At 42.7% G+C, this 15,086-nt stretch overlaps 1 protein-coding gene across 1 annotated transcript; it reads right to left on the bottom strand.

Moving 5' to 3' along the window:
- Positions 1-1,796: 1,796 nt before the first annotated feature.
- On the bottom strand, positions 1,797-10,534 carry adssl (adenylosuccinate synthase, like). Its single transcript, XM_080509509.1, has 13 exons — positions 10,258-10,534; positions 8,400-8,502; positions 7,762-7,830; positions 7,643-7,693; positions 7,497-7,563; positions 7,301-7,408; positions 6,892-6,973; positions 6,110-6,236; positions 5,882-6,036; positions 4,644-4,768; positions 4,398-4,495; positions 3,502-3,651; positions 1,797-3,382 (listed from the first exon to the last, which is right to left on the bottom strand). The coding sequence occupies exons 1-13, from the start codon at positions 10,489-10,491 to the stop codon at positions 3,330-3,332; spliced, it is 1,422 nt and encodes a 473-aa protein (XP_080365635.1). The 5' UTR covers positions 10,492-10,534; the 3' UTR covers positions 1,797-3,329.
- Positions 10,535-15,086: the final 4,552 nt, after the last annotated feature.

Below are 15,086 nucleotides of genomic sequence, written 5' to 3'. Positions count from 1 at the left end.
TTGGATGTTATGAGCACTTTATTTTCAATTAAGCCTTCGCTCATCTACTGTAAGCTCGCTATCTGCCATTTTTGATGATGCAGGGACTTTGCGGACTGGAAATTGACCGGTTAGCACACGTCTGCAACTTTGGTCGCTTTAAGGGAAGCAGCACTTTGAGGGGCGGAGATGAGAACCCACCACGTTTTCTGTCTTCGCGGGACAGTGTCACCCAAACGGTGGAGTCGCTATTTTCTGATCACTCGATAAGCCGGGATCACCAGCGGGCGACTCCGGCCTCAGACCGGTCCCTTTACTCGTTCGTTTTGAAAAACACATTAAAACTGTTCTCTTTGGATTCATGTGAGCCATTGACTTTTAAATTACCCATGTTTTTAACCATTTTATTAATGATTCATTTTATTGTATGCATCTTCTATTTATTGTGTGTAAACATGGAAACTGTGCACTTTTATCTTATACATATATTCTTTGTATGGCACTTTTGTCCACCATGGCATCTTTAAATGTGCTTTATAAATAAAGTTGGATTGGATTTTTACTGGAAGCTTCAGCACAGTATTGTTGGTATGTTGGTATAAATGCACATGGATCATGATATCAAGTTATTGTAATTGCATTTCGTCACTTGCTGAATGATTTCTATTATTTAAGGTTCTTAAAAATAACAAAAAAATAGGCCAAATGCCTCATGGAGGAGCATCTATGACCCACAATACTAATTAAAATGAATTATTAATCAAGCTTTAGTACATTAAGCTTCAGAGATTTTGATGTTAATGAGCACAAACAAGCAAAAAATTAATTAAAAAAAAAGGAAATTTGAATAAGTATGATAAATTTTGATAAAGTATGATAAATTAATTTTAAAACTATGAGATACATTCTTGTTAAAAGGTGTCAAGAGTTTTCATTACAACCTGAAGTGAACTAGATCCAGTAGCTTCTAATTTTAACTCAAATGGCTTGAAATACAAATAATTCATTGATTTTGCTTCTTTTGCTGTATTTCCGCATTGTGTTTTCTAATAGTGGTCAAATGTTTTTAAGCATCTAAACCAAAGAAATCAAACATTTTAATCCAGGACGCACATAAAGTCCATTTTCATTTCGATTGGGTATAATATAACCTTAAATTTTAAACTTTGTTTCCTTGCTGTGGTGCGGAGTAAGTGACGAAAATGTCAATATTTCAACAAAATCTTTCAGTGCAAAATACAGAAAACTTGTGTAACTGTTGTAACTATGGGCGTTTTTGCACAAAAACCTGCCTCGGTTGCCCGTTTCAAGGAGTTTGTGTTCAGACTGGAGTTAGCTGGCGTCGCTCCAACTGCATGTAGTAACTTCCTCAACCTTAACTTGTGTTTTGACCACCCGGGCGTCAGAGACATGACCGCCAGGTGACCCCAGCTGGAGTGGCTGGAAGCAAAACGTGTCCTTAACGCAGTAGAAACACTGGGAGTATCTGGGAAGGCCTGGTACACAGTTACATCTCTGATCGATGTGCCAAGGAGCCCACTTTACACTTTAATCGAATCCCCACAGGGTCCTGAAAGGCTTTCAAACAGCGAGAGGAAGTCGACATAACTGAGGAGGGCGAGGAGCGAGACAATCTGCACGCCGCCGACGGCCCGGTGGGAAACACAGCAAAGAGGCTGAGGAAAGACCCAGTGAGTCCATCTGTCAAATCACCAGAAAATTACGCTTCATTTCCGGTTTCAATCTCAAACTACAGCTTTAAAATTAAAAATAAATAAATACAAAATGACCAGACGGTAAACTTCGGTTTTCTTTTATTGATAAAAAGCAAGCCGAGTTCCTCTTTTCCATCACTGGCGTGATGAAATGTTGCAGGAATTATTGAGATGACCTCTGTACATTACTGCCCCTCCTTTTTACATTTACTCAAAAACCAGATAATGCCTGAATGGATGTGAAAACATGTTTACTTCACGTCTCTTTTAAAAGCTCTACATTTGCTCCCATGATCATCAAAGATTTTTTTTTTATTTATTTTTTTTACACAAACTTAACTGAGATGCTCTCATGTTTTCAGAATGGTTAAAGATAGAAAAATTCACACTCTCACTAATCACATGACGGCTTTTAAAGTCAATTTTTCATTTCATTACAAAGTCAGACAATCCTCTTTTTCTTAAAATTGTAACATCCTTCCAATACGAAGGTTAAAATATCTGTTCATCAGAAGCTCGTTTCTCACACACACGATGGTAACATGACGGGACAGCGTGGAACAACTGGGGAGTTTTGACGCTCCAGTGAGTTGTTGAAGCTGAAACTGCGAGTTATTAAGTTATTATTATTTAAACTCCGGTCTGTTTCATTACTTTCAACAAGGGATGCATGACGACATCGGCACACTGGAATCTGCCGATTAACACTAAAAAGAATAAACAAGTGAATAGAAACACTGATGGTTGTATTCTGATTATCATGTGACGAGTGTCCACAGGGCGTGTTTTGTTTTTATTTCCCCTTCTTGCATGGAAACAAACTCTGAAATAACTTGAGGCTTCCCTTCAACATAAAGTTTTGTTCAGGACGCCACGCTGCTCCTGGACTTCAAACCAAACCAACATGGCGGCTCGGCCATACATTTTTTTTTCTTCTTTTACTACTGAAACAGTTCAGCGAAAAGTATTTCGGAAAACATTTGAGGTGAGAAATAAGATGCAGCGGCGGCTGAATCCCGTCTTCGTTTTGGTTTCACTCCCGGGAGTTTAGATGGTTTTGCGAAGGTTTCGTGACGCGTCGGACCTCTGCTTCCTCAGTTTCGTAATTAATGGATTCAACTTTATGCAAATGAGCCGAGGGGTGACGCACCCTGTACCCAGCATGCACTGCGGTGTGTTTCACACAGACATTGAAGAGGAAGCAGGGAAATGATGGAATCTGTGGACACGACGCATCGACAGACTGGATTATATCGGTGTCACTAATCGGCAATATTTTGTTTTGAAAATCCTGGCAGATTAGATATCTGCACATATGAAATATCATGCATCCCTAGTGATTGCTAAAAAAATTGCTTAAATGTAAAGCGTGATAAAAAAAAAAAAAAAAAGACCTAAATATTTGAAGCAGGTTTTAAAGATCAACACCAAAATAAATATAGAAAAAAAAAAGAGGTGGAATGCATAAATTAGAGGTGTGAATTATTGTGAGTGTGACGCGCACACAGCAACTGAAAAGGTTTCGCCCGTGTTGCTCTGCTGGTGAACCGCTTCCTCCAGGAATGGGTTTGCATTGCGACCTCCTCCGCTTCGACCCCGGAGGGCCGGCGAGGCTCCCAGAATGTGTCGGTTGGCTCAAAACAGTTTGATCATGCTTTCCCTGGACTTGCCGACTCCCACCCACTTCACTGAAAACCACAAGAAGAGACATAAAATGAGTTTTTGGCAAAGCGGAGAGCGGGTGTTCTTTTTTTTTTGGTTTGGGCTCCGGGTTTCTCCCGTTACTGGAACGGATCCCGTCACGAACCTGGCACTTGCAGGAAGTCCTCGATGAACTGGACGTACTTCTGGGCCTGAGGCGGCAGATCCTCGAAGCTCCGGGCCGCCTCGGTGCTGCAGCACCACCCGGGCAGCGTCTCGTACTCCACCGTCACCCGCGTCAGAACGTCCATGTTCGCTGGAACACGAGGTTTAAAAATAAATGAATAAATAAATAAATAAAAACACCCGAAGCCTCTTCTACTACGAAACGTCTGTGTGACTCCCGATTTGTTCGAGAAAGCGGCACGAGTGGAAACCTGCAGCGTTAGACAGCAGAAAAACTGGCTTCAGCGCAGCCTGTTTCATCAGCTCAACAATTCAATTTGCTCCATTTGGCACAATAAACCCCGACGTAAAGAAGATAAATGTGCTGCCATACGGATTTTCTTCTTCTTCTTTAAAAAAAAAAAAAAAAAAAAAAAGCCCAGATATTGCATTTCCTGCAAAAAGAGGAAAAAAGCTGATCCATGTGAAACGTGGACACTCTGGAGATGTAGAGGCATGTTCCTTCACCTGTAACCAGAGTCTTTACGGTAATTATCTCTGGCATGAAAAGCTTTTACGGACAGATGGGAGCTTCAAAGATACAAACACTGAGGGCTGGAATGACTAAAACATTCAATGATGGGAAAAACTGGGGCATGAAGAAGCTGATTACAGCAGATTTGGGACAACAGTGATTTACTTCAACAAAAGGTGTTAAAAGTCTGGCTTCTATTATTGTACGTTTTGATATTTTTCTCCAACAGTTTGGTAGTTTTATCTGTCAATCACATCCGCATCTGTTTGATTTTCTCTTGGGATCTGCAGCCCTTCAACTCTCTCAGACACTATGACGTCACTTAAAGTGAATAAACTCGATTTTAAATGATTCTCTCTCACCTGGAAAACTTGGCAGAGGCTGTCCTTCCACCTTGTAGGCCACGCCCACTTTAATCTCCGGCAGCGTGTCCAAGATGTCGAGTTTCGTCAGGGCGATGCTGCAGACGGAAGAAGTGACTCGTTTGAGTTTGATGACCACGTCTGTGTGTGCGTCTCAGCGCAGCTTAGCCGATTACAACAAAAAAAAAAAACCTGTGGAGTAACTTGAGCCAGGAAGTAATCTGAAATAGTCTGATGGGGTCTTACGCAGAGAAGCCGTTCACCATGTGGGCGTATCGGACCAGGATCAGGTCCAGCCACCCACAGCGCCTCCGTCGGCCCGTCGTCACGCCGAACTCACGTCCTCTGGACTGTAAAAGGTCTCCGGTCTCCTGTGTGGGGGGAAAAACACAATAAATATTTTACCTGGTAATCAAACTTTTCTGCAAAAGCACAGCCAGATCAATGTGATTGGGATATTTAACACCTCAGAGGCAGATATTTAAAGTAGATTTTTCAGTTTAACGAAGATAATCAAAGTCATTTATCGCACGTTGCTCTTAGTTGTGAAAGGTGGACAAAATATTGTGAACCGTCCTGGAATACGTCTGTATTGAGGACTGAATGAGCAGGAAATTGACAAATCAGATGATGATCAGATTTGATTTCCTTTTTTTTTTTTAAATGTAATTCAATAAAACTCATGGCAAACACCACCACATAGAAATCTGTCATAGAGAAGAGCGTTTCTCCTGTTATGTCGTTAAGATACTGATGGAGCAGAACAATTTTTATTTTTTCCAGGCAATAAGTGAGTCAGATAGGAATTACAGCCAAGGTGCACTATGAATACACCAGGATAACAAGGGAATATGGGCTTAATCAGAAATAATTCAGTTAGAGAAATACATCAAGTAATATCACTTTAAAATGTATATGGAGTTTTTGAATGGATATATACTCAAATATAACTTTACAATATTGCTTACAGAATTTATTACACTTGTTTCATTTCCTCTACGTCTCGAATACAGCAGTAAAAACAAGTTTAACCTCGAGGTTAAAAAAAAAGAAAATTCATCTAAACCTGGAAGCGCCATTGATCCCTGCTGGTTTTTTGGATCCCTGTTGACTGTTCAGTCTATTGGTTTGATATCTAAACCACCGCAAATTGGCGCATTCCATTATTAAAATGTGATTATTTCATCAAATTGCACATCGGTTTGGTATTATCACAATGTTTCCAGGATGATACAGCCACAGAAGGCTGGTCGTTTTCCAGGAACACCCAGCAGCTCAGCGCCTTGATCGGCGCTGATCTCTAGTGAGGATTTCCCTGCAATCAGATCTAACCTGCAGCTCCACAACGACCGAGGAGGGGAGGGACTAGTACACGTTTGCATCACCATAAAAAGTACAAAACGAACATACATATGAAGGTGGGATGCCATTAGAAAAACAGTGATCCTTCTGAGGAGGAGCATTCGTCTTCAGGTTCTACTCACGTTGTTTTGCTCGGTGGGAAAGGCCCCCACCCCCACCCGGGTGGTGTACGCTTTAACCACGCCGTAGACGCGGCCCACGTAAGACGGCGGCACACCGAGCCCGGTGCACACGCCGCCCACGGTGCAGTTGGACGACGTCACGAAAGGATACGTCCCTGAGGACAGACACTCCGGTTAGAGCAGAGGCAGAAAACAAACAAACAAACAAAAAAAACCCCGGTGGCTCACCGAAGTCGATGTCCAGCAGGGCGGCGTTGGCTCCCTCCACCAGGATTTTCTTGCTGGGTCCAGTCAGAGCTTTGTGCATGAAGTACACACCATCGGTCACAAGAGGGCGCAGTCGCTCAGCGTATCCCTGAGGAAACGGGCAACAAATTCAAAATGTGTGTGGAAGTGTTGATAGTCATTAAGTTAACACTGTTAAAAGTTATGTGAAGATTTTTTTAAAACTCGAGTGGGCCAGACCGGTAAAATAGTGCTATAATTAGCTTTACATTTTTAATTTAAAGGTTTTCTTTCTTCTGGCACAGAGTATGGGTGATGAAAATGTCTTGCATTTTCACAAAAAAAGAAACAATAATTATGACTCAACCAATTATAATGAAACATTTGTACGTAAAACTGTGAAATTTATAATATATAATGAAACAACAAAATGTCTCCTACGACTGTAGGTATGCCTTTTTTTTAATGTTAAACAAGAAATGCATCCTAAAAAATAAAATCTGGGCTGGATTGGAGCCTCTTGCAGGCTAAATTTGGCCCACAAGCTTTATGTTTGACACCCCTGTCCTAAATGCGTCTCAGATTTACTTGAAGAATATGAAACATGAAGATGACCGAAGTCCCCAGGAAGAGGTTCAGTGTTTCAGAGCAAAAAGGGGAAAAAAGGCAAAGCAGCTTTTTGCTCCACAGCATTCTGATTCTTTGGAAGTATTTCGTTTAATAGGAAGTCCTGCGTTATACTCAAAAGGGGAAACTCTGTAGCTCCAAAATGCGACTGTTCCTACCTTCAGCTGCTCCAGCTCACTGTCGATGTCCACGTTGAGGTTGGGATACATCGTCAGGAAATGTTCGGCCAACATTCGAAACCTGCAGAGGCGGGAGAGGAAGAGTGAGAGCAGGTCTGGGCAAACAAAGCTCCACACAAGGCTGTGCTTTTCAGAGAGGTGGCGCCATCTGCTGGCAAGCTGAAGGCACAGACTGACCAATACAATGTTGACACTGACAAAGTCATACATTTGTAGAACCTTGATCTAATGTTGCACGAAATTACCACCTGGCTTAAACACTTAATCATAATAGAAAATGAGTACAGAAGATTACAGACTGTCAGAAACAAACGCACCCCGATCTAAAAACCCCGGCTGCTCTGCTCACATCACAGATGACCAGTCCACGTCAAAAGTACATTCTTACTTGTCCTCAAAAACCTTGAAATCTGAGACGAGGTCACAGACCCGCAGGCCGTTTCGAGCGGCTTTGGAGGAGTAGGCGGGCCCGATGCCTTTCTTGGTGGTTCCCAAACTGCACGAAAACAAAAAAAACCAAACTTAACAGCCAATCGAACGATAAACGAAGGCGCAGCTTCTAAAGACACATCGAGCGCGTTTACTTTTTTCCTTCTTGCTGCTGTCGCTGCTGCTCCTGGATTCCATCCACAGCCTGGTGGAAGTTGAAGACTGGGGGCGGACAAAAGGGGGGGTACGTCATTGGGGGGAGCACATATTTACAAACAACAACAGGGAGGAGCTTACTCACCGATGTGAGCGCGGTCGGAAATCTTTAATCTCTCCTCCCATCCTTGCAATCCTGCGTGAAACAACAATCAGCAACGTGGTGATGAAGCCTGTGGCGGCTTGTGTCGGGAGAGACCTCACCTTTCCCTTTGTGCAGGTTCTTTTCAGCCTCTTCGAACAGCCCTGGAAGGTGTATCACTACTCCATTTCCTGCAACGCAACACAAAACCGTTAAAAACACTGACCTAAGATTTGCCTTTATGCCTTTTTATGCCTGAAGAGGACAGGGCATCTTAAACCTCTTTCTCTAATCGAACAGAGCAAGAAAACTGTCCTGTGTGTGTTTGCAGCGTTTGTCTTCACTATTGTGTTTTAACGGCTCAGAGATTGGAGTCCAAACATGTAGAAATGACGTGTCTGGAGCATGATTTCCCAATTATTTATATAACATCTGAGTTTCCGCTCTGCTCACTTCCTGCTTCTTTACTGACAAAAAAGAGGAAATAGGAAGACGTGCACAATAGAAGGGATTTAAACAGAAATACAAGAGGAAAGTCACGGTTTTAAATTGCAACAAACTTCTGTCCTCACTGAAACCAGCCGGTGAATGGATCAACTGTTCTAACTAAACAATCAGGGTCACTTCCTCTACTGTACATAAAAAGCTGATAAGAACGTCTGTGGTAGTTCAGATGTTCAAACCCAGAGGTTTTATTACAGGATTTATCATCCCGCCATCTCTGAGCCGTTCCAGATGAAACCGCAGCTCCGCATCGTACCGATGAAAGAGACGGCCTTCTTATTGAGCACCCCGCTGGGCAGCAGGTGGAAGTCGTACTCCACCGAGTCCACCACCACCGTGTGACCGGCATTGTTTCCTCCCTGCGGACAGTAGACACAAGAGAAACGAGGCGGCTTAACTCAAGAAAAACTATGCAGGAAGCAAAGGGCACAAAGCATCTGCAGTGAGGACAGCGACAATGTGGTGCTCTTGTGTGCGCGGACAAAGAGCCAAATGATCCAGCAGCAACACAGCAACACAGCAAAACATCAAAGAGGAATGGAGTCAAATCAACGATTCATCCGACTTTCATACTGAAAGTCGCAAAGGTGAAGGGTCTCATCCCAGCGCACAAGCTGCCAGAGGGTTAATCGTCAAACACAAGCTCACAACTACAGGCATTTTAGACTGATCGATTGACCTTGTATGAAGTGTGTGAGGAAAGCAAAGCACTCCACACTGCCGCGTGCAATGAGGAGTTCAGTTCACTCAGTGTGATATTTCATTCATATTTACACATCTGTGGCACTGGACTAACAGTGAATGTGTTAAATGTTAGCAACAGAATTCAAGAAGGGGAGAGTTTCTATTAAACACACAGCGTACATGCCTTTGCTTGTACAACTAGACATTAAACAAATCAAAGAGAAAGAGTGGAAATTTGATACAAAAGCACCCCTTAAGATATGTAGTTCAGTTTCTGCATCAGTCACATTTAGTGCACTGGTGAGATAATGAACACAGACAGCCAAATGCTGGTGACGTGCCCAAAACAAGCGTCACCGCTCGGTTTGGAAAAGTAGGTCTCAGACCTTCCAAATGCAAATGCTAATGTGGCTTTACTGAGGGCTGAGTGCAGCACGAAACAAGAGGCTCTTAATGGACCCAACAGGTCGCAGCAGGCAACAGAAGCAGGATGATCTTTGTTGGTGCATCGGATGATTTTCCACAATTAAGCCGATTTCTAAGCTTTTGTTAAATGGGTATTACACCACTGTTATAATCCATATAATCACATTGTTAGATGACAACTTTAATATATTTATAACACCATGGATCATTGGGGCATTGTGAAACATAAAAGTTGCATAAAGGTAAATGCTTTATATGAGCAGACTCTCCGGGGTTGGATTGTGAGTTAAAGCTCTATTTTCTCTTCCTTGCTTACATTAGGAGACATAAACAAGACGTGTTATTAAAGCACAATCACACATTCACATTGGAATATCACATTGTTTACAGGAGCAGCCTCACAGGTACAAACAGCTGCTGGCTTCAGGTGTTATTTCTACAACTCTATTAAAATAACAAGTCCTCTGCTTGAAGCTCTTAATGTCTTATCTTTACAATCTCCGTGTGACGCAAGGACTAAACAAATGTAGTTTATGAATACCGATTAAACAAATAAATGCCAATATTTGTCTGCTGACGAGCAGGTGAGTTGGTGTGTGTAATCTGGATCGATTTAGAGGAGCCAAAGTCACATTTTGGACAAATGTGAGGAGCAACAGCTGCAGGCGGCGGGCGGTCCGGGTTATGTAACCCGGCATAGGCTGGCTGTGATCGGCTGGGAATCCACCCGGCTCTATTGGGGAGGGGGTTAAGGGGGCCCACCATCCCGGAATCCACAACAAACCAACCCCCCCAGTTAGCTCAGCGTGCTAGCACCGCTGTAACCGTCCAACATCCGGGAGGTCGCACAAGGTTGTTGACGCGCGCTCCGGGTCATGAATATTTAACGGCGGCTAATCTGCCACCATTTTCACCAAAACTGCCGCGTCTCGAGGGGGAAAAAAAGCTCGGTGCGGCTGTGTAAGGTGACACCCCCCCCTTTATTTTTCATTAATTATCATTACCTGGCACCTGCAGACGATATCTGCATCCATGGCGAGCAAGTCCACAACTTTCCCCTTCCCCTCGTCGCCCCACTGCGCCCCGAGCACCACGGTCACTTTGTTCTGCGGCTCCTTCGGGATGCGGAGCGACGTGTCCTGCGGGCCGCTCTCCCGCTGCCGCTTCACGACCGGCTCGCCGTTCAGGGACGCGGGCTCCTGGCCGTTAACGTGAGCCACGCCGCTATTCGATGCCATGCTGCTGCTTGCTTTCTGCTGGGTACCTACACCGGAACCTCGTTTTACCGCGTTCTCCGCCGCACGGAAGTGTTAATCCGCAGCACCGCCGCTCGGGGGCGGTGTGTCCGCTTGTCGCTTGTACTTCCTTTCAACGTAAAAATACACATAATGTTACGGGGTTTAAAAACCATTTTCTAAAAATAAAAAAAATCAATTTCCTTGTACACAATTAATCAAACTATATACACACAAAGTAAAGACGTAATTTTAAAAAAAAGCTAATCAAACTGAATTAACACGTTTCGAAGAGGTCACAAACAAAATAAATCCCTGCTCTGGACTTCCGGTTTCGCTTTAAATCTCGATAGACTTTAATACAGTTTTGTTGGTTTTTTTTAACAAAGGAAAGTATCAAAATGTAGTTTTTGTTTTGTTTCTTTACTTGACAGATTGTATTGCACTTCAAGCATTTGCATAGCATTTTTTCTTCATAACCACTGACTCTTGTGTTGCTGGAGGTTATTGTGGGTTATTGTTGGGGTTGGTGTTTGTGTTGATTGCGCTTATGCTGTGTTTTTGTTCCTCGGTTCAGGGAGTAATTATTTCATCTAGTTTATTTTGGTTTGTTAGACGTTAGTTTGCAACCATGAGTGCCGAAGGTTTTGTGTGGAGCGTCATCCGCTATGAAGTTCCGGTTGCGGTGTTCTTGTCAAAATAAAAGCCTCTGGTTGATCAGTTGGCAGAAAGAGAATCTCTAGTCAGTAATTCTTCCACGGCGTTCGCCACAATAATAACAATAATAAATGATTGTCAATCAGACTAAAGGTCAAAACTTGACTTCTGACTATTTGTACAATATAAAGGGCCATATATTGAGTAATTTCTTTCTGCATAGGCCAGGACTCCCAACTTGCAACTCTGCCATTGTGTCAGACATTTCACTGCATGATAGATGATTGATATAAATACACACATTTACTCTTTGTAATGTCCTTTATTAAAGATTTCAACAAGTCACAAATGGCCTTTTATTGTACTGCCTCAACATGTGACTGCCATGTGTCACTCTGTAGTGTAACAATAGAGTAAATCATCTGCTAGATGGCAGCAAAGACAGCTTTTTCAACCTGTGTGTGTCTATAATATAGCTGTTACTTCAGGTCATCCGCCATAAAATCCCCTGAGGATCACAGACTGTCGATTAACATGAGGCTAAAACAGTAATGTGACCAGACAATATGGCGATGATTGTTTATTTTCTGTGTGTCAGTCATGGTAACGGTGTCAAATCATATCAAAGTGCTGCATAATTGGGGACGCGGCGCCATTTATATTGGCTTTCAGCGTTGTTTTGGAGCCATCGAGGCAAAAGCACTGATAAATGTCAGCATACACACTTACTGGTAATATTTAGTCATCATCAAATCTCACTGACTTCAACAATTCCCAGAACATGTGACAATTGTAAAATGGAGAATTATTAATGAAACATAAAATAAAAAGTGAACGTTGAACCACAGTTATCAGTATATAACAGTAAATGGTGTTTAATGATCTCAGATCTTTTATTGGAATTTAAAATATTCTTATCTTTGTTATCAGACCGATTTGTTTGAACATAAATCTGATTTCTTATGAGAAGAGGCATGAGACAGTTTGCTTTGTTTTAGCAAAGCCAACAGACCTGTCTTTTCTGATGTACCGTCATGTTTTCCATGTCTTAATGATCCTCTAATATTCAGTGACTCATAACTATGTTTGCACAACATCATGGCGTCTCTGCCACTGATTTTACTCACACACTTCTAAAGGAAACTTATCAGAGTCCTTTTCTAGTTTGAAAAGAAAAATGCTTTAATTTGTACAAGAGGCATACAGTATACACACACACACGCACACATATTCAGGCTTTAATTGCTGCATAAAATACATTTTAATACACAAGACAAGAAATAGTCACAGTTGAGTCAGTAATGTCGCAGGTCTCAGCGGCCAAAAGCTTCCTGTGTGTATCTGCACTGGTTCAGAGGGACAAACGAAGCAGTGGCCTACAGAACTGACAGGCAGATGCAGGAAACGACTGGCTGTCAATTCATAGGTCATCACCTCGTGTCCCATCACAACGCCACACGTTCACAGCAGGGACACGTTAAACACGTCCATGTTCATACATTAAAGCTTTCAAAATGAAATGGGCAGAAGCGAAGCGTCGCGTCGGGGGTGTCTCTCTGCGAGTAACAGCACCTCCACTGGAACGGACACAACTTCCACATGGAGTTGCTGTTACATCCAGCGAGCACCTGAAGGCCGACCGATCGGGAACCAGCAGCTCGCCGCAGAACAAACCTATCGGATGAGACGCTTCCAGGAAGAGGTGAGCCCAGGATGTGGACTCAGACGCAGCCTGCTTCAGTCATATGAACAGTCCCCGTCTTGACTTTGACCTGGCAATGTCCTCCTCCCAGTTTTTATGGCCCCGGAGCAAACGGCATCATTGCTCGCGCTCCTCCAACAGCGCGGCCAAAGGGCCAAGGCCTGTAGAGATAACACAGATTTTATGGGAGCTGTCAACACGAGGGTGCTTTTCAATATGTGAGTATATGGGTGTGTCCGACCTCTGTACCTGCCAGCCCTTGTGTTTCCTGCTTACTCTGACATTCGTCTTCATTATTGCTAAAAGACTGTGGCCTCACGCTTGATTGATCTCTATCCTATTGGTTCACACACGATTGGCTTCTTCGCAAGTCCTGCAACAAGTTTCTCTCTTTTTAAAATTCTTGTCCTGTTTAAACTGAAACGCCTCAGTAGAGTTTGCCTTGCAATAAAACTGCATAGAGAGATAAAAAACAAACAACTGAATAATAAAGCCATTAAATGATTCGCTGGTCTCATTGGCTGCTGAGTGTTTTTTTTTTTATTGAATAAACCAACCAGATGAAATTCATTGCTTTGAAGATGATATTTCATTTGAAAAAAATTATATAACTATTTAATGGTTTATCACAATCGTGACAATAAAGATAAACTTAATGAAAAAGACAATAACGTTTGAAGATGCGCTACTTAAAACAGAAGGATGCTGATGAGTTTTACCCAACTATCATCTAATTTAGTCTTTTTCTTTTTCTTTCTCTTACAAGGCTCCACTTACCTTTATGCCCAACGAGGCCCGTTGGATTTCGAAGGAGAGGCCAAAGGTTGGAGGACCGGCAGTGCGCCGTGACACAGGAGGCAGGCGAGAGGAAGAACGGCGCCACGGAGAAGAAAGAGAACGAGACAGGTGAAGGCGCAGAGACGGAGAAACAGGCGCGGATCTCGGGACGAGTGCCGATCTCTTGATGCAAATGTCGGCAGTGACAGCGGAGCAATGGCAGCGGGGCAGAGCAGCCAGTTTAAGAGATCAGGGGTTGGTGGAAGTTAATTATTATACTTGCGGTCAATATTTAACAGCCCCGTGGCCCTGCCCCTCGGCCCTACATCCTGATTCCACAACGAATGACACCGAGGGTAGGGCCTGTGTCAAGTACATCTCTTTTGTCCCGTTGTTAAAGTTACGCGTTCTACCAATAACCCAATTCCGCGGGAAGGAAGAACGCAGCACACCCTCAGAAAAAGAGTGAAAAACAACCTTAAATCTTTATAAATGTACTCGTTGATTCACCGTTTATTTTGGCACTCTTCGTAATTGTTGTAAACAGTTTTAATCCCGAGATAATGTAAACATTTGTGTGCAAATATAATGTGTTGAGTAACCGGACGGAACAAAATCACCTCTATTTTACAAATTCAAGCTCAAACAACCCTTTGTTTTACTGGATTTTTCAAAAAGATGGTCGGCGTACTATTAAGCTGTATTACTGCATAAAATATTCTACACATGACTTCAAAGGTCATGCAGTCACTTCCTATCTCAGTCTCGAGTGTGACTTTATAATCGCACATTCTGATGACTTTCGTCAAGTTCAAATTTTGGAAGAAACAGGAAGTTACCAAATATGGTCATCTGCCTGATAAAAGGTGAAGATTTTTTTTATTTTTTATGATACTGATAAAAGATGCTAATTCCAGGAAAGCTGGTCTGATATATACTTGCTGCATCAAATTACTTGATCGCATATCAGCCCCACATACACACACACACACACACACACAAATACCCACGTAGCACAGCCACAGCTACCTGGTTTGATACTCATGAGGTGTGAGGCAATAACACACAAGGAAGCATAAGAACGAGGGCTGCCATAATGGAGCCAGACTGAACGGCAGCGCGATAAAAATAAAAAAGGTGGACTGAATAGCGTGTTAAAGATTGATAGAGAGGCATACACCTTAATAAAAATGTAGTCAATAGCGATCACAGCAACAAATTCTGACATTTATGTAGAAGAAATGAAGAAAACAGCATGACACAAGCCACAGCATGCATTTCCTTCTACTACTACTATCTACTTTTATTTTCAATCCATGTTTTTGTGCATGACGGTGCATTCATACATCTTCCACCATAAGACGGCGAAACTATTTATTTGAATTATTATGACACCGCGGAAAAGGCCGTCCGTCCTTTAACGTACTCAATATGCAAGAAAGTCCTTGAATGTTGTGAACGG

The sequence above is a fragment of the Blennius ocellaris genome, assembly GCF_963422515.1.
Source record: "Blennius ocellaris genome assembly, chromosome: 14".
Taxonomy (NCBI): Eukaryota; Metazoa; Chordata; class Actinopteri; order Blenniiformes; family Blenniidae; genus Blennius; species Blennius ocellaris.
The sequence above is the reverse complement of the archived record's forward strand: the minus strand, read 5'-3'. Positions and strand labels throughout refer to the sequence as shown.